This window comes from Nyctereutes procyonoides, unplaced genomic scaffold (genome assembly GCF_905146905.1).
Source record: "Nyctereutes procyonoides isolate TBG_1078 unplaced genomic scaffold, NYPRO_anot_genome, whole genome shotgun sequence".
Classification (NCBI taxonomy): Eukaryota; Metazoa; Chordata; class Mammalia; order Carnivora; family Canidae; genus Nyctereutes; species Nyctereutes procyonoides.
This window is the reverse complement of record NW_026575132.1, coordinates 12,088,768-12,107,481: the sequence shown is the minus strand read 5'-3', so window position 1 is coordinate 12,107,481 and position 18,714 is coordinate 12,088,768. Positions and strand designations below refer to the sequence as shown.

Below are 18,714 nucleotides of genomic sequence, written 5' to 3'. Positions count from 1 at the left end.
AAGAATACAGATTTTCTTTTTGAAAAAAGATCTTTGGGGATCCCTGGTGGCTCAGCAGTTTAGCGCCTGCCTTCGGCCCAGGGCGTAATCCTGAAGTCCCAGGATTGAGTCCCGCATCAGGCTCCCTGCATGGAGCCTGCTTCTCCCTCTGCCTGTGTCTCTGCCTCTCTCTCCCTCTCTCTGTATATCTCATGAATAAGTAAATAAAAAATCTTTAAAATATATATATATATAAATATATATATATATATATATATATACATATATATCTTTACTCTATCCTCTTGTCTTTTTGTAAACAGAACATTGAAATAAAGAAGTTGTTTCACTAAAGTAAAAAAAAAAAATCTTTAATTATTGTGTATTAGAATTTCAGAGACGCTAGGATGCCTGGGTAGCTCAGCAGTTGAGTGTCTGCCTTCAGCTCAGGGCATGACCCCGGGGTCCCAGGATCGAGTCCCACGTCAGGCTCCCTGCATGGAGCCTGCTTCTCCCTCTGCCTGTGTCTTTGCCTCTCTATGTCTCTCATGAATAAATAAATAAAATCTTAAAAAAAATACTTTCAGAGAAGCAAATTATTTTCAATTCCACCTTACAGTAGCGTGTGTATACTATTATGACCACAAGCTTAAAAAAATTTTTTTTAAAAGAAAGGAAAAAAAACCCAATCAGGCAAAACTACATCCCAGGGTAGCATAATCAAGCTAGAGAAGCAATGTGCCAGACCGACTGGGATGATATCCTGGTCCTACTATTTACTAGCTATATGACCCTGAACTAGTTTATTTAACCAGTCTGTGTTTCTTCACCTATAAAAAGGGGTAAATAATAATACCTACTCATAAAATTGTTATGAGGCTTAAATGAGTTCATACAAGATATTAAACCAACAAACTCAATAATTTTCACTATTAACTATTCCTAAGCTGTCAATTAAGAGGATTCTGGACAATAGTCCTAAATTCTAAAATCCAGAAATACTTATTAAATCAGAATTTTCCCCAAAAGTAACAGGAGGATATGGGTTTTAGCATAGAGAAGAGAGAAGTTGCACTCACACAGAATTATAGCGGAGGTTATAAACAGCCTTGGAGCAGAGACGGTCAGGACAGGAAGGAGCCAGAAGTCAGAGGATGAGGTTTCAGAGGATAAGAGAAGAATCAGAACACAGAACTCAGATCTGAACAACAACAAAAAAAAGGCAAAAGTTTATTATGTCAATATGAAGTGTACAATTTATTTTGGAGTGGTAACTCTGGTAACAGCATTATTCTCTCAAGGAAAACTCTAGGTAGGAAGGAAGTTGCTCTGACAGAAGCACTATTAAATCATGTTCTTCCTGATAAAACATTTGGCTGGTATTTCTAATTCCTAAGCTAAGTAACTGGCTTGGCCTATGAGGTTGACAACATAAACCTGAAACACATTTCTCACATTTGGACCCAGTCTATGAACCAAAACTTAAAAATATGATGGCAAGGGCAGCCCGGGTGGGGCAGCGGTTTAGCACCACCTCAGTCCAGGGCAAGATCCTAGAGACCCAGTATTGAGTCCCACGTCGGGCTCCCTGCACGGAGCCTGCTTCTCCCTCTGCCTCTGTCTCTGCCTCTTTCTCTCTCTCTCTCTGTGTCTCTCATGAATAAATAAATAAAATCTTTAAAAATAATAATAAGATAAACTAATCCAGAGAGAAGCTAAGAGAGGTAAGTAAGGGCAGAAGTAAAGTAAAATTGAGTCTAATTTGAAAACTGTTAAAATGTAGTGATAAGGACACGGATAGTCATTATACTATTCTATAGCTGTTCCTTTAAATTCTCATGATTTTAAAAATTATTTACTTTATACAATACAAGAATAAATGGGATGTGTTTGTGCTCTGGGGAGTGAATGTGGATTTAAACTATATAGAACAGAAAAGACTTCTATGTAACCCTCCAAAGGAGACAGATATAATAGGCCCATTAACTATAAAAATCCTGTATGAGGGGCATCTGGCTGACCATCAGTAGAGCATGTGACTCTTGATCTTGGGGTAGTGAGTTCAAGCCCCATGTTGGGCTTACAGCTTACTTGTAAAAAAAAGAAAGAAAAAAGAAAAACAACTCACATGAAAGAAGGAATGCATTAGGCAAGTTGGAAACATAAAAAAGGAAGTATTTCAGAGAACCAAGGAAATCATATGCAAGGAGAAATGTTAACAGAACAGAAGAATTGGGGGAGGAGGATGATCAGCAAACAAATGGTAGGATAATCTACTTCTCTAGCCAAAAAAAAAAAAAAAAGAGAGAGAGAGAGATTTCTTGAGTAGTTATTGTATACTAAGACCTGCTGTTAGGTATTTTACATCACTGTCTCACATAATCCCCACAGCAAATTTGTAATGTAGATGTTATTAAGATGAGGAAATGAAATGAAACCTCACAATTAACCATGTAGATAATAAATGGCAGAAGCAAGATTCAAAGCTTCTTGCTCAAGTTTAATCTTCACACTATAAAATAATGCTACTTCTAAGGAGCTACATGAAACATACAACATAATAAATAACTTCACTTGAAACACTCAGATTAGGAAAAGTAGATGGAAAACACAATCACAGAAGGGAGAGAGATAAAAAAAATCAATTTAATTTTGTCATGTAAGTATTTTCAGATTGTTACTGTAGTTAAGAGAAGGTGCATAGGAAAGGTATGTAACCAAACTGGGGACTAAAGCAAGAGTTATCCAGGCAAGATGAGAAAAATGTTTCCTGAGAGAAAAGAACTACACTCATATCTACTGAGGGTCTGTTCTACACCAAGAGCCAAGTATACAGACAAAATTAAAACAAACCTTCCATTCATGGAGCATACAGTTTAGGACACAGACACTCAAAGAATGACATAAAATGTAATTAACAGATTGAAAAGTGGTGTGAAGGATAATTACAGACTGTTATGACTGCAACTAAAAGGGGACCTACCTAGGGACAGTGGACCAATCAGAGACAGCTTCCCTGGGGAAGTGACATTCAAGCTAAGCTGAAAGATGAACATGCATTTACTAGGTTTATGGTGGTTAGAGATGACAATCCAAGCAATGGGAACAGCATAGACAGAGGCCTTGAGAGGGGAGAGAACAGAGTTGAGAACTAAAAGAAAGCCAGTGTGGCTACAGTCCAGGCACAAACAAGACTGGAAAAGTAGGCAAGCTAAATCACAAATGGTCTTTAAATCTACATTAAGGGATCCCTGGGTGGCGCAGCGGTTTGGCGCCTGCCTCTGGCCCAGGGCGCGATCCTGGAGACCCGGGATCGAGTCCCACGTCGGGCTCCTGGTGCATGGAGCCTGCTTCTCCCTCTGCCTGTGTCTCTGCCTCTCTCTCTCTCTCTGTATGACTATCGTAAATAAATAAAAAAATTAAAAAAAAAAAATAAATAAATCTACATTAAATATTCTGGAGTTTGTCCCAAGAGCAAAAGGAATCCAGTGGAGACTTTTTTTTTAAGATTTTATTTATTTATTCATAGAGACACAGAGAGAGAGAGAGAGAGGGGAAGAGGCACAGGCAGAGGGAGAAGCAGGCTCCATGCAGGGAGCCTGACGTGGGACTCGATCTAGGGTCCCCAGGATCAAACCCCAGGCTGCAGGCAGCACTAAACTGCTGCGCCACCGGGGCTGCCCTCCAGTGGAGATTTTTGATCAAGGGAGTAATAAAATAAGAACTACGTTTTGAAAATATCTATTCTCAGGGTTCTGAACCTCAAGTCCACAGATACCAAAGAGTTGATGCCTAGAATGAAGGAGTTCATGAACTTGTGTACTTGTGAGGGAGAAAAATCTTTTATTTTTTACTAATTTCTAATTCAAATTTGGCCCTTTTTTTTTGAAATTTAGCCTTTTAATTGTGAATATCAGTACTTGACTCTGTCATCAATATAAATTTAAAATATGTTCATATCGTCTTATACTTATTGTAAAACTCTCAAAATAATGGTTTTGTCCCTCATAACATCGTTACTCTAAAGTTATGGAAATTTTGTACCCTGCAATCCAGCAATCGCACTATAGGTGTCTATCCAAAGAAACAAAAGTACAAATTCAAAGGGATACATGCGTTCCTGATGTTTATAGTAACATTATCTACAATAGCCAAATTATGGAAACAGCCCAAGGGTCCACTGATTGATGAGTGGATAAAGAAGATTGGTGTATACATATATACACTAAATCTTGCCACTTGCAACAACGTGGATGGAGTTAGAGAGTATTATGCTAAGCAAAATAAGTCAGTCAGAGAAAGACAAATACTATGATTTCAGTCATATGTGGAACTTAAGACACAAAACAAATGAATAAAGGGAGGAAAAAAGGCAAGCCAAGAAACAAACTCTAAACTATAGAAAAAAACTGGTAGTTACAAAAGGGAGGTGGGCAGGTAATGGGTAAAATAAGTGATGGGGATGAAGGAGCATACTTGTTGTGATAAGAACTGGGTGATGTAAGGAACTGTTGAATCACTATATGGCACACCTGAAACTAATATAACACTGTATGTTAACTAACTGGAATTCATTCATTCATTCATTCATTCATTCATTCATTTATTTATGAACTAACTGGAATTTAAAGAAAAACTTAATAAATTAGTAGAATCCATTAAATGTGAAAAAAATTTAATTAAATAAAATTATGTAAGTTTTGGAAGCATTGCTGGATCTTGTTATTTAATGCATTAATGATGATGTACATATATTGAATACCACAAGTTTTTCTTTTTCTTTTTCTTTTTTTTTAAGATTTTATTTATTCATTAGAGACGCACGGGGGGGGGGGGGGACACAGGCAGAGGGAGAAGCAGGCTCCACTCAGGAGCCCAATGTGGGACTCGATCCTGGGACTCCAGGACCACACCCTGAGCCAAAGGTAGGCACCAAACCACTAAGCCACCCAGGAATCCCCAAGTTTTTCTAAATAATATTTTTATAACCATATTATTTTCCTTTGTAGTTACACATTTTAAAATGATATTCTTGGAAGGAGTCCATACTACAGTAGAAAAGACTAAAATGATAGGAAGGATTTTAATATGCTAAGCATGGTTTTCACTGAATAATGGATAGCATTAAAAATATTTATTTTTTCCTTACCACTTTCCTAAATATTTCCCTATTTTTTAAAATGACTATCAGAAAAAAGTAAGCATAATTTTAGTTATTTTTGGAAAAATTTTAATGACATGAGAAATGTTTATGTTTTTTTAAAAATTTATTTATTTATTTTTAGATAGAGCATGAGCAGGGGGAGGGGCAGAGGGAGAAGAAGAGAGGAGAATCTCAAGCAGACACCCCACTGAGTGTAGAGCCCAATGCAGGGCTCAATCCTAGGACCCTGGGATCGTGACCTGAGTAGAAATCAAGAGTTGGCAACTTAACCAACTGAGCCACCTAGGTGCCCCTATGGTATGTTTTAAAGTGAAAAAGTATATAAAATTGTACATACAGTATGATCTCATCCACATATAAATCTACAGTGAAATTATGGGTGATTTCTTTAAAGTTAGATTTTTCATGTTTTCTACAGCAACCATATATTAATTTTATAAATTCCATTATTTTTAAAGGGCACAAATAGATGGATTAGTTTTGACAGAAGAAGGATACTTTAAGATTTAATATGAGAAGTTAGAACAAAAGATTGAGATGGATAGAGTTTGTTGGTGAGGAACTCGATGGTCTCAGCAAAGCAGGAGGTAAGACCATTTATAACAAGCAAAGGGGTTGGTTAGGATCAGCAATACTAGAATAAAGGTGAAGGTTTGGAACAGTCCTATTGGGACACAGAGAACTGTCAGGTAGCACACAGGGCTCAGCCAAGGATCTTTAGGGACAAAAAGAAAATAGTATGGATTAGTATTGTTTTCAAAGTCTGTAACTCATTTGTGGACTTTCTTAAAAATGTCAGGTCCCTCTCCCAGTATGATTCAGTTTGTCTATGCAGACGTGCCCAGTAATCTGCACTTTTTACAGGAGAAAGTGTCATAGGTGAGCCCAGATCAGGTTTTGTGACTGGTTTAGAGTCTGGCCAGAAAACAAAGGACAAAATCTATTGACATAGAAGATTTCTTTAAGTTCTCTACATTCCCATCATTCCAACTTACACAGGGAGTTTATAGGTGTTATGATTTTTGTTGATTGTTTGTTTTATTTCAAAATTTCAGGAGAATAAAATCAGCTTAAAAAGATAAGTAAGAGGGGTGCCTGGGTGGCTCAGTCAACTGAGCATCTGATTCTTGATTTTTTTTTTAAAGATTTTATTTATTAATGAAAGAGAGAGATAGAGAGAGAGTGGCAGAGACACAGGCAGAGGGAGAAGCAGGTTCCATGCAGGGAGCCTGACATGGGACTCGATCCCGGGTCTCCAGGATCACGCCCTGGGCTGAAGGTGGTGCTAAACCTCTGAGTCACCAGGGCTGCCCCTGATTCCTGATTTTGGCTCGAGTCGTGATAGGGTTGTCAAGCCCCAAGATGGGCGCCACACTTAGTGGTGAGTCTGCTTAAAACTCTCTCTCTCCCTTTCCCCTCCCTGCCATACACATACTCTCTAAAATAAATAAACAAATCTAAAAAATAAAAAAAAAAAGATAAAAGAAAGACAAGTAAGAAAAAAAGTACCAAAGATAAGACACATTAACGGTGAAAAAATATACTATTATTTGTATTATAGAATTCTGGGCCAAACTTATCACCTTACCTTTAGCAGGAGAGCAAAATTACTCTGCAGAGAATGAGTCACACCACTTTCATACAATTTTTTACGCATGTGGTTTTCACCCACATTCGCACCACCAGATTGATACCTTAATAATGACTTAAGCATGGTTTCAAAAGGGTCCGCTGAAACAGACAAATTAAACATTTCTGAGTCAAAGTAATCACTCAGAAAAAACACAAAACAATAACAGAAACTCTAGCAGAAAAACAAAGAGACCAGGAGGTAAGGGACTGCAGCTTAGAGCATGCCAACTTTTTTCCCAACTCCCCTCATTATCTTTCCTATATATGAACAGTTCAAGAGGCAATAAAAATTGGCAAGAATACAATATCCTGACTTGGAATTCTACTATAAATCACTAATACTTACATAAATTTTCTACCTACATGACAATATCTTTGACTTTATAAAAAGCTCATTCCATGGATTTTAAAGCAAAATTGTCGTCTGTATGTAATGGTCAAGTATTACAATTAAAATTATTTAGCTAAGTCCAGAAATTTTTTCTTTTTCATTCATTTTTAAATGTTTCTTTAATGACTAAATTGTTTTCATACAAAAAATACGTTGTCATTATAAACAATTAAAACAACAGTAAAATACAGAGAAGATAAAATTCATCTAAATTTCACCACAGAGATACCATTAAATATTTTCAAGATGTTTTTTTATTGCTGTTACCTTACTTAACAGAGAGAAACAGACAAAAAATATGTCAGATTTTGCAAAGAATACAATTCTTTCTTTCAGAGCACCTTACCCAGTTCATTAGTGTGATCATTTAAATAATGGTAACTAGTTTCCCCTATTCCTTAGTATTACACTGTAAACTCCACAGAAGCAGAAGCTGTGTCTGATTTTATTCATCTTTGTACTTCCTGACAGAGCCATCCTTCCACATTGTGGAAAATTTAGTGATTAAGAGCATGAACTTAGGCCAGACTCTACCTTCAAAGTTCTAGCTCCACCACTAATTAGTTATACAACCTTGGGCCAATGACTTACCCTCTTTGTACCTCAGTTTTCTCAATATCTATTTCATAAGGTTGTTCTAAGGATTAAATGAGTTAAATTTGTAAATGGCTTATAACAATGTTGGCATAGAATAGGCTATACCAGATACTTGATAAATAAATCTCTGTTATATTAAGGCCTGAATGTATTCTTTCATTCAGCCATTGAAAACATTTAAGTTTGCTTCAAATTCTCATTGCAAATAACATTAATATGTCTTTTCTCATTTATATGAATATCAATTTATGGTAAGTTCCTTATGACATTACTGCTGAGTCAAAGATCCTGTCAACTCTCTCTCCCAAGTTTGTAAAATTTTTATATAGACAGATTTCTTGTCTTGTGCTTGATGGCTCCTAGATCTCATCTTATGGTAAGAAAATGTTTTATTAACACCCACCCACCCCCAATTTATACTTAAACACATTTTCTTCTAATATTTTTATGACTTTAAATTTTAATTATTTGGAATTTATTTTGATATAAAGAGTAAGGCAGGGATGATTATTTATTTTTTCCAAATGGCTAACCAGTTTTCCAAAACCATGTATTACCTTTCTTCTTATCATAAAATGATTCCTTTATTATGTATACTTAGCTTGCCTACTGGATTATCTCCTCTATTCCATCAATCTGCTTAATCTTATTACAGTACAGATTCTTTAATCTGTTTATAGCACATTGCTCTACCCAAGCAAGTGTTCCCCTCATAAATATTCTTTTCCAGATGTTTCCTGACTGATCAAGTACCTTTACTAGTCCAGATGGACGCTGGAACTATTTTTTCCCAAAAACTCCTGTTGGAATTTACATTGGGATTCTATTGTATATACCAATAAATTAAAGGAAAAAATAATCATTTTACAACATTGTGCCTCAAAGGTACAATAATAGTTGTAATAATTACAAAGATCTTAGCATAATGCCTGGCACATAATAAAAAGCATTCAATAAATGTTAGCTATTCTTACAGCCATGAACAATGTATGGCTCTTCACTTATAGATATTTATTCTTAAAAGATAAAGATCAGCTAATGAGAAAAATAATTAAACTTACATGTCTTATTGGGGTTAATATGTTGCTTCAGTACTTCAACGGTGCCCAAACTAACCACAAGGCGTCTGCCAAACCAGAAAGAGACGACAGGCCCGTATCTCTCATGCAAATTAACCAGGAACTCATGCAAGCTTCCACTGTTCACAATGTCTGGAAGATTACCATCTCTGAGAAAAGAGCAACATTTGACAAGATAACTTGGAAAAATAAGAAATTTAACTTGGAAGAATGAGAAAAACAATTCAGCTGATTCTGAATTAACTGTGTCAACAGATGAGAGCAGAGGTGCATGAAATGCAAATTACTGCAAAATCCCAAGCTTAATTAAACTTGACTTCTCATTTTCTTTGGAGTCATATTTAGACATGGATTTGTCTGATATTTTGAGAATTTATGACAGTTCAAGCCAAGTAAAATAGATATACAAGGAACATCTGACTTAGACAATGGAAAACGATCCAATTTTTGCAACATCTCATTCTGAGAAACCAATGAATATCATCAGAGGTTGATTTAAATGACCAGATCAGCATTCTTTTCTTCTTTCCTTCTATCTTATCTTCCTATTTTTTAACCACTTTCCCCGGTTAGAGAAAATGAAAACAATCTTCTTTAAGATTTGTGTGTGTTTTAACCTTTTAATTATTTTTTAAAAGATTTTAAAAATTTATTTATTTGATATATATATATATATACACATATATATATATATATAGAGAGAGAGAGAGAGCACAAGCACGGAGAGCAGTAGGCAGAGGGAGAAGGAAAAGCAGGCTTCCTGCCAAGCAAGGAGCCTGACGTGCGGCTCTATCCCAGGACCCTGGGATCATGACTTAAGCCAAACGCAGATGCTTAACTGACTGAGCCACCCAGGCACCCCTATTTATTTTTAAAAGTAATTTCTACACCCAATGTGGGGATCAAACTCACGACCCCAAGATCAAGAGTCATGTTCTGATGACTGAACCAGCCAGACACCCCAAAAGCAATTAAAGTTTTTGATTTATACAGCCCTTCTTTCTGTTCTTAACAAAGTTCAGGCTGTATGTCCAGAGATAAACTTAGAGTAAACAAAGTCATTAAATAAACGGAGTAATCTAAAAATAGATTTTTGTTTTGATACCAAAAATTAAGAGTTAATTCCACTGAATTCCCAAAACAATTACTCACTTTTCTTCAGTTGGAGTAATCCCCGGAATTCCTGCAGCTTGTCTGGAAGCCTTAAGGAGAAATTTAAAAATAGTTTAGTATAATGATTTAGTATATAATACATAATTTAGTATTTAACATATAATCATATATCCCATAAGTCAGATATTTTGCCAAGACATCTGTAGGACCTTAAGTGATGACTTTCCAATTTGGTTGAATCTCAAGAAATTTTTTTTTTAAAGATTTTATTTGTTTATTCATGAGAGACACACACAGAGAGAGAGAGAGGTAGAGACACAGGCAGAGGAAGAAGCAGGCTCTTCAAGGAGAGCCCGATGCAGGACTTGATCTCAGGACTCCAGGATCATACCCTGAGCTGAAGGCAGACACTCAACCGCTGAGCCACTCAGGCATCCCTCAAGAATTCTTTCTATATTAAAATACAAAAAACTGGATTTGTTGTACTTAAAAGAATAATCTTAATATTCTTCCTGTGTCAATGACATTAACAAGTTTGAAAAAATTAACATCCATTCTACATCAACTAATACATAGTTAAGAACTTTTTTAAAAAATTAACTACTTTTTTTTTAAAGATTTTTTATTTATTCATTCATGAGAGACACACACACACACAGAGAGAGAGAGAGAGAGAGAGAGAGAGAGAGAGAGAGAGAGAGGGGCAGAGACAGGCAGAGGGAGAAGCAAGTTCCATGCAGGGAGCCCGATGTGAGACTCGATCCCAGGTCTCCAGGATCATGCCCTGGGTCGGAGGCAGCATTAAACCACTGAGCCACCCGGGCTGCCCTAAAATTAAGTACTTTTTAAAATTGTTTTACTGAGTCTATGTATGATCCCATCTGTCTTAGTTAAAAAAAAAAAAATCAATGTCAGGTTTACATTGTCTACTGGACTATCTCCTCCATTCTATCAATCTGCCTAGTCTCATCACAGTACAGGTTCTTTAAATTAATCTAGATTTATAGCACATTGCTTTACCTGAGCAAGTGTTCCCCTCATTAATATTAATTCCAAAAAATAATAATAATAATAATTCCAGTATAGTCAACATATAGTGTTATATTAGGTGTACAACATAGTGATTCAACATATTTTTTAAATTTTATTTATTTTGTGAGAGAGAAAGAGAGTGTGTGCATGCATGCAGTAGGAGGCAGAGAGGGAATCTCAAGCAGATTCCACACTGAGCACAGAGCCTGAAAGGGGGCTCAGTATCACTACCCTGAGATTATGACCTGAGTCAAAATCAAGAGTCAGACACTTAACCAAGAGCTCCACCCCAGAGCTCCTGATTCAACATACTTGAACATATAAAGGGTAATCTATCTTCCATCACATAGCTGAAATTGCTTCATCATTTTCCTACTATACTGCTGTAAAACATCTGGGCTATTTCTTTTCTTTGGCTTTTCATTAATATAAGTAGTACTATAAAAGTCTTTATACAACTTTACTTTTTTCCTCCTTTGGAGTATGTATGCCAAAAGAGAAATACTAAATTGATTAATACTAACTGAAGAGTTTTGCAATTTCTGCTAAATACTACAAGAATGCTACCTAGATAACTGTACGTATAACTTGTCTTTAAGTGATAACAATTACATCTATACTGTATTTTGTCCTATATATCTCATCAATGATGGAAACTTGTCAGGTTTAGTATTATAAATAGTAGGGGGAAGGATGGAAGGAACTCCATAATTAGAAAAAGGTAAGAGTCAGTGATAGAAAAAAATTATACTTTTTATTTTCAAGGTTAAAATTATTAACGAAAAAACAAGCTTCTTGGTTTCTCTTCAAACATGGTAGATTGATAACATTCATCAACTGTCTCTTCTTCCTGAAATCCCACTAAATGAAAGTGGAGGAATAAAAAAGGAGAAAACAAGGCAAAGACAATGGGTGGAGAGACAACAATGTGAACAATTCAAAACATTTTCTGAAAGTGTTATGCTGTTGGAGAAGTGATTAACTGACATAGTTGAGAGGCCTCCTCCGGCAGTCTGCAGAGGAGAAAGGGGAATTTCTACAAAAAGCAGTCAGATTTGTTCTCAATAACCAGAAAGAGAGGATTAAACACAAGGCAAGACACAGACTTCTAACAATTCTTAAAAAGTTGGTATACAGATCCCTTAGACACCTTAGGTTATTTTTCTCCATTCCTCTGATTACCATTCTTCTGGAAGGAGATCTTGAGATTCTAGAATCAGGAAAAACAGGCTGGGGGTAGTAGCCCCTATAATTCTAAGGGAAAATTATTTCCAACCTAGAATTTTATACCAAGTCAAATTAATTAGTATTTGAGTGTAAAGCTAGAACAGAAAGATTTTCAAACAAGCTAGGCCTCATAAGATTTATCTTCCATGCACACTTTCTTAAGAAGCTACTGGAAAATGATGCGCTACAGGAGAGATAGGAAGTGAAATAAGAAAGAATTGTGGGGCATAAATAAGGTGTACAACACAGGTGAAGAGAATACCCACAATTATAGTAAAAGAATAAGAACTAAACTGAAGGAGACTGTAACCAGGACCAACTGCAAAGGATGATGGAAGACTCCAGAAAGGATACCTTCATGGGAAAGAAAATGCAACTGACAGTTCTGAATATTTTGGAATTCACAAAGCAGTTTTATGACAGAAATGTAAAAGTATTTGGGAAAAAAACTACTGATAGGCAGGAGTGAAAAAACTCTAACAAAGTAGAAATACTAAGTACAATTCCTCCCCATTAGCCTAATCCTGGCTTCTACAACTCCATCAGCAAACCGGAAGAGGAAGCCTTAGAAGTCTGTATACACTCTGGATAAAATGGCTCCTGTATCAACCTCTATATTTCATCGGCAGAAATGAAGGGTGAATCCTGTAAATGCCAGATCAAATGCTCTCTTGTCTTTATTACATCCACAACTCCCGAATAGCTAAAATGATGAGAGGGATCCCAAAATTGCCATGCACCTGAACAGGACTCTGCAAAATCTCAATCTCAGCAAAATCTCAATCTCAATTCATAGCCTCACCACTACCATATGCCTTGAGACATCCAGAATGTTATTATGACCTTTTTCCTTATTTATCTTAGACACCACACAAAGGCCAACACTAGGTCTTCCCTCATCCCCCAGACACCTGTTCCTACAGAAGTTTATCCTCTTTCCCTGATCCATATCTCCCCTACTCAAACCTCTACCCTACCTCAGCGACATTCCCATGGTCACATATTAGATTGTGACATGACCAAAACTTCAACATCTCCAGAGATTGAACATCAAGCATCCAAATCTCCAAGCACCTCCTATCTTTTCTTCTATTTTTATTTTTTCCTTCTATTTTTAATATCTTCACTCTAAAAACTATTTTTACCCTAAAAGTACTTTTAAATCACCCACTCATACATTCATTTTCCACTTTACCCAGCTCAGATTCCATGGTCTGTCATTATAAACACTCCTTTGCCCTGTCTTCTGGTGTCATAGCAAAACACCAATTCTAATTCAATCCCACATTTGATCAACTGCCCTTGAACCCATACAGCTCAAGAAAAACACAATCATGCTGACTAGTCTTTTTTTTTAATAAATTAATTTTTATTGGTGTTCAATTTACCAACATACAGAATAACACCCAGTGCTCATCCCGTCAAGTGTCCCCCTCAGTGCCCGTCACCCATTCACCCCCACCCCCCGCCCTCCTCCCCCTCCACCACCCCTAGTTCATTTCCCAGAGTTAGGAGTCTTTATGTTCTGTCTCCCTTTCTGATATTTCCCACACATTTCTTCTCCCTTCCCTTATATTCCCTTTCACTATTATTCATATTCCCCAAATGAATGAGAACATACACTGTTTGTCCTTCTCCGATTGACTTACTTCACTCCATGCTGACTAGTCTTAATTTCATGAGCCTCAAGTGAACTGCAGGGAAGTCACACACTTCCCTAGTCCATCCCTCCCAAATCTTCTAAATGGCTATTTTGCTCCATCTCTCTCTTTAAATCCCGTATCCTCACCATAACTGACCACCTTGCTTCTATTCCATTGAAAAACTGAAAGCAGGGCAGCCCTGGTGGTGCAGCGGTTTAGCGTCGCCTGCAGTCCAGGGCATGATCCTGGAGACCCTGGATCGAGTCCCACGTCAGGCTCTCTGTAGATTGTATGATGCCTGCTTCTCCCTCTGCCTGTGTCTCTGCCTCTCTCTCTCTGTCTCTATGAATAAATAAATAAAATCTTAAAAAAAAAAACCTGAAAGCAATCAGGAGATAACTCACACCCAACTATCACCTGCCTACATGTGTGCCCATATGTTCCACCCTCCCTATTACTGTGGATGAGCTGTCTACGCTCCAAACAAAACGTACTCCTCATCCCTCCACACTATCTCTGCTACCACTACCTTGGTCCAAGCCAGCACATCTCAACCGAATTTATTTTAACAGCCTAACTACTCTGCCTGCTTCTACTCTTGCCCAGGCCCATAAGTCTAATCTTAACACAGCAGTGAAAATGATTCTTTTAAAATTTAACTAGTAAAACTAAATTTTAATTCACTTAAATTTAAAATGTCACTCTTCTGTTGAAACCCTCCACTGGCTTACCTCAGAATAAAAGCTAAGTCCATAAATTGGTCTGCAGTGAAAATCTGCCCTTCCTCCCCATCATTCTGATTCTGTCTGACTAGTCTCTTCCTCACTCCATTCCAGCCACACTAGTCTTGTTTTTCTGGAACGCACTGGGATGTTTCCCCCTGAAGATGTGCATTTACTATTCTCTTTGTCTGGAATGCTTCCTCGGATACCTGAATGGCTTGTTCTCTCATCCCCTTCAGGTCTCCCCTCAAATTTTTCCAGATCTCTTGACCATCCTACTTTTTAAATTCCAGTATAATTAACATACAGTGTAATATTAGTTTCAGGTGTACCATATAGTGAATTCAACAGTTCTACACAACACCTGGTGCTTATCATGACAAGTGCACTCCTAAATCCCCATCACCTATTTTACCCATCCCTCCACTCTCCTCCCTGTGGTAACCATCAAGTTCTTCATAGTTAAGAGTCTGTCACTTGGTTTACTTTTTTTTTTCCCCTTTGCTCATGTATTTTGTTTCTTAAATGCCACATATGAATGAAACCATATAGTATTTGTCTTTCTCTGACTTATTTTGCTTTGCATTATACTCTCTAGCTCCAACCATGTCATTGCAAATGGCAAGATTTGGTTCTTTTTTATGGCTGAGTAATACTTCATTGTGTGTACATACCACATCTTCTTTATCTTTTTTATTTTTTTTAAAGATTTTATTTATTTATTCTTAGAGAGAGAGAGAGAGAGAGAGAGAGAGGCAGAGACACAGGCAGAGAGAGAAGCAGGCTCCATGGAGGGAGCCTGACGTGGGACTCGATCCCGGCTCTCCGGGATCACACCCTGGGCTGAAGGCGGTGCTAAACTGCTGAGCCACCCAGGCTGCCCACATCTTCTTTATCTATTCATCTATCAACGGACACTTGCACTGCTTCCATGATTTGGCTATTATAATGTTGCTATAGAATTGAGATGCATGTATATCTCTTAACTAGTATTTCTGCTTTTTATGGGTAAATACCCAGTAGTGCAATTATTAGATCAGTAGTCCTACACAAGAAACAGGTGTACGACGTGGAGAAAAAGGAAAAGTCCTGAACTGTTGGTAGAAATACAAGCTAGTGTGGCTACTCTGGAAAAAAGGATGAAAGTTCCCTAAATAAATAAATAATAAATAAAAAATTTGACTGTCCTACTTTAAAATTTAAACCCCCTCCGAAAATAATAATAAAATAAAATAAAATTAACAACCCTACCTCCCCAGTTTTATTTTGCTCCGTAATTCTTTTTTTTTTTTAAAGATTTTATTTATTTATTCATGAGAGACACAGAGGCAGAGACACAGACAGAGGGAGAAGCAGACTCCATGCAGGGAGCCGGATGTGGGACTCGATTCCAGGTCTCCCGAATCACGCCTGGGCCAAAGGCGGCTCTAAGCCGCTGAGCCACCCAGGCTGCCCTTGCTCCGTAATTCTCAACACCAAAATACCATCTGTGTTATTGTTTATATTATCTTTTTCCCGTCACCAGAATATAAATTTCATGAGTCGGTAACTTTCTGCCTGGTTGTTCATTGCTGTATTCCCAGTACATGGAACCATATCTGGTACACTTATTTGGTTGAAATAAACAGTGTTGCCTTCTATTAACTAATCCAAGGACAGTCTCATTTAAAGATCATCAAAAATTCCAGCTCTGGAGCCATTAAACGTTTAGTTTCTCAGAAAATAAGATACTGGGGACGCGTGGGTGGCTGAAAGGTTCAGCCTCTGCCTTCCGCCCAGGGCATGATCCTGGAGTCCCGGGATCGAGTCCCGCGTCGGGCTCCCTGCATGGAGCCTGCTTCTCCCTCTGCCCATGTCTCTGCCTCTCTCTCTGTCTCTCATGAATAAACAAAATCTTAAAAAAAAAAAACAAAACAAGATACCGGAGGCTCCGGATTGTGTAGTTGCAACATTCCAACCTAATCCGTTTACCAGCTCTGAGAAGAACACTTAAGAAGGCGCCCGGTCACCATCAGTGATGCTTTGGCCTGTTCAGCTGCTTTACAGCTCTTTCCACAAAAACACCCGCTTGTTTCGCAGACGGGTTAAGAAACGACTGCTCACCTACCAGCTCCTTTCTTTCTCAGAATCACCCTCTGAGGCTGACAGAGGCAAGCAGAGAAAAAAAGGCTAGAAGGAGGTTCAGAGCTGAGGCAGTCGCCACGTCAAGCTCACAAGCTCGCGCACTAACGCACGGCAAGGCTCGCTCCACCGCTCCATTAGCTTCTGAGGCTCCGTGAAGAGCACCCATCTGGGCCTTAAGGACTTTGGATTTCAATAACAACAGATGGAAAGTCGGATGGAAAGGCAGGAGCCGGAAAAAAAAAAAAAAAGCTGGGGGAAATCTCAGGCAAAGGACAAAGGAATCAAAGCATCCTCAAATTTCCTCGCAGACATACTGGAAAATGGAATTTGGGTTTGGCGTCGTTATTGCCAAAAAGCCCAAAAAGTACTTCTCGGGACGCCTGGGTGACTCAGTGGTTTAGCGACTGCCTTCAGCCCAGGGCGTGACCCTGGAGTCCCAAGATCGAGTCCCGCGTCGGGCTCCCTGCGTGCAGCCTGCTTCTCCCTCTGCCTGTGTCTCTGCCTCTCTCTCTCTCTCTCTCCCTGTGTCTCATGAATAAATAAATAAAATCTTAAAAAAAAAAAAAGTACTTCTCGCGGAGGCTGTAGCAGAGGCGAGGCAATTCCGGTGGGGGGGAGGCAGGACCTAAGAACGCGGGCAGCCGCGCGCCCTGCCACCTCGAGACGCCGGAGGGGTCTTCGAGCAGCGGGCGCCGCTCAACCCCCAGGGCTGCGCGCGCGCATGCGCACCCGCGGGGCGTCCCTGGCTCCGGAGCAGCAGCCCCTGCGCCAAGCGGGAACGGGAACCCACCCCCCTCGGGCCCGCCCCCCTGCGGCCCGCTGAGCGCAGAGCGACGTGCAGACGGGAAGCACACAGGCCGGGGCGGCGGCTAGAGCCCCCGAGGCCGAGACGGCGGTTACCGGGTAGAGGTAGAGCACCGCTGCCACCAACGCCAGCAGGAAGGTAACGGCGAAGATTGCAAAATCCAACATGGTTCTTCCTGCCGGGAGCCACGTCTCGGATCCGACACTCGGGCAGCAGCGCCTCGGCCTGGCTCGCTCTGCGGAATGGGGCGAGTGGGCGGAGGCGCCCGGGGCGACCTGCGAGCCGTAGGGCCGCCGGGGGGGCGGGGCCGGGAGGGGCGGGGCGGGCGGGGAGAGCAATGGGCCGCGGGGGGCGGGGCCTGAAGGGGGCGGGCGGGGAGAGCAATGGAGCGCCGGGGAAGAGGGGGCGAGGCGGGCGGGGAGAGCGATGGGCCGCGGGGGGCGGGCCTGGAGGGGGCGGACGGGTAGAGCAATGGGCCGCGGGGGACGGGGCCTGGAGGGGGCGGGCGGGGAGAGCAATGGAGCGCTGGGGAAGAGGGGGCGGGGCGGGCGGGGAGAGCGATGGGCCGCGGGGGGCGGGGCCTGGAGGGGGCGGACGGGTAGAGCAATGGGCCGCGGGGGACGGGGCCTGGAGGGGCGGACGGGGAGAGCAATGGAGCGCTGGGGAAGAGGGGGCGGGGCGGGCGGGGAGAGCGATGGGCCGCGGGGGGCGGGGCCTGGAGGGGGCGGACGGGTAGAGCAATGGGCCGCGGGGGACGGGGCCTGGAGGGGGCGGGCGGGGAGAGCAATGGAGCGCTGGGGAAGAGGGGGCGGGGCGGGCGGGGAGAGCGATGGGCCGCGGGGGGCGGGGCCTGGAGGGGGCGGACGGGGAGAGCAATGGGTGGCCGGGGGGCGGGGCCGGGAGGGGGCGGGCGGGGAGAGCAATTGGCCGCGGGGGGGTCGGGGCCGGGAGGGTGCGGGCGATGGAGCGCCGGGAGAAAGGGCGGGGCGGGCGGGGAGAGCGATGGAGCGCCTGGGGAGAAGGGGCGGGGCGGGCGGGGAGAGCGATGGAGCGCCGGGAGAAGGGGCGGGGCGGGCGGGGAGAGCGATGGAGCGCCTGGGGCGAGGGGGCGGGGCGGACGGGGAGAGCAATGGGTCGCCGGGGGGCGGGGGCGGGGAGAGCAATGGGCCGCGGGGGGGCGGGACCTGGAAGGGGGGGTTGAGCAAT

General features: G+C 41.0%; 1 protein-coding gene across 2 annotated transcripts in view; it reads right to left on the bottom strand.

Moving 5' to 3' along the window:
• The window catches only part of LOC129522884 (cytochrome P450 20A1), a 67,611-nt gene extending 49,822 nt beyond the window's left edge, over positions 1-17,789 (bottom strand). Inside the window, exons 1-4 of one of the 2 annotated variants that reach the window (XM_055345397.1) lie at positions 17,604-17,789; positions 9,995-10,044; positions 8,825-8,991; positions 6,732-6,874 (exon numbers count right to left, since the gene is read on the bottom strand). In XM_055345397.1, coding sequence (XP_055201372.1) covers positions 6,732-6,874; positions 8,825-8,991; positions 9,995-10,044; positions 17,604-17,675 — 432 coding nt within the window. In that variant the 5' untranslated portion in view covers positions 17,676-17,789. The remainder of the gene's footprint in view (positions 1-6,731; positions 6,875-8,824; positions 8,992-9,994; positions 10,045-17,603) is intronic. The other variant, XM_055345396.1, reaches the window with a different exon arrangement.
• Positions 17,790-18,714: the final 925 nt, after the last annotated feature.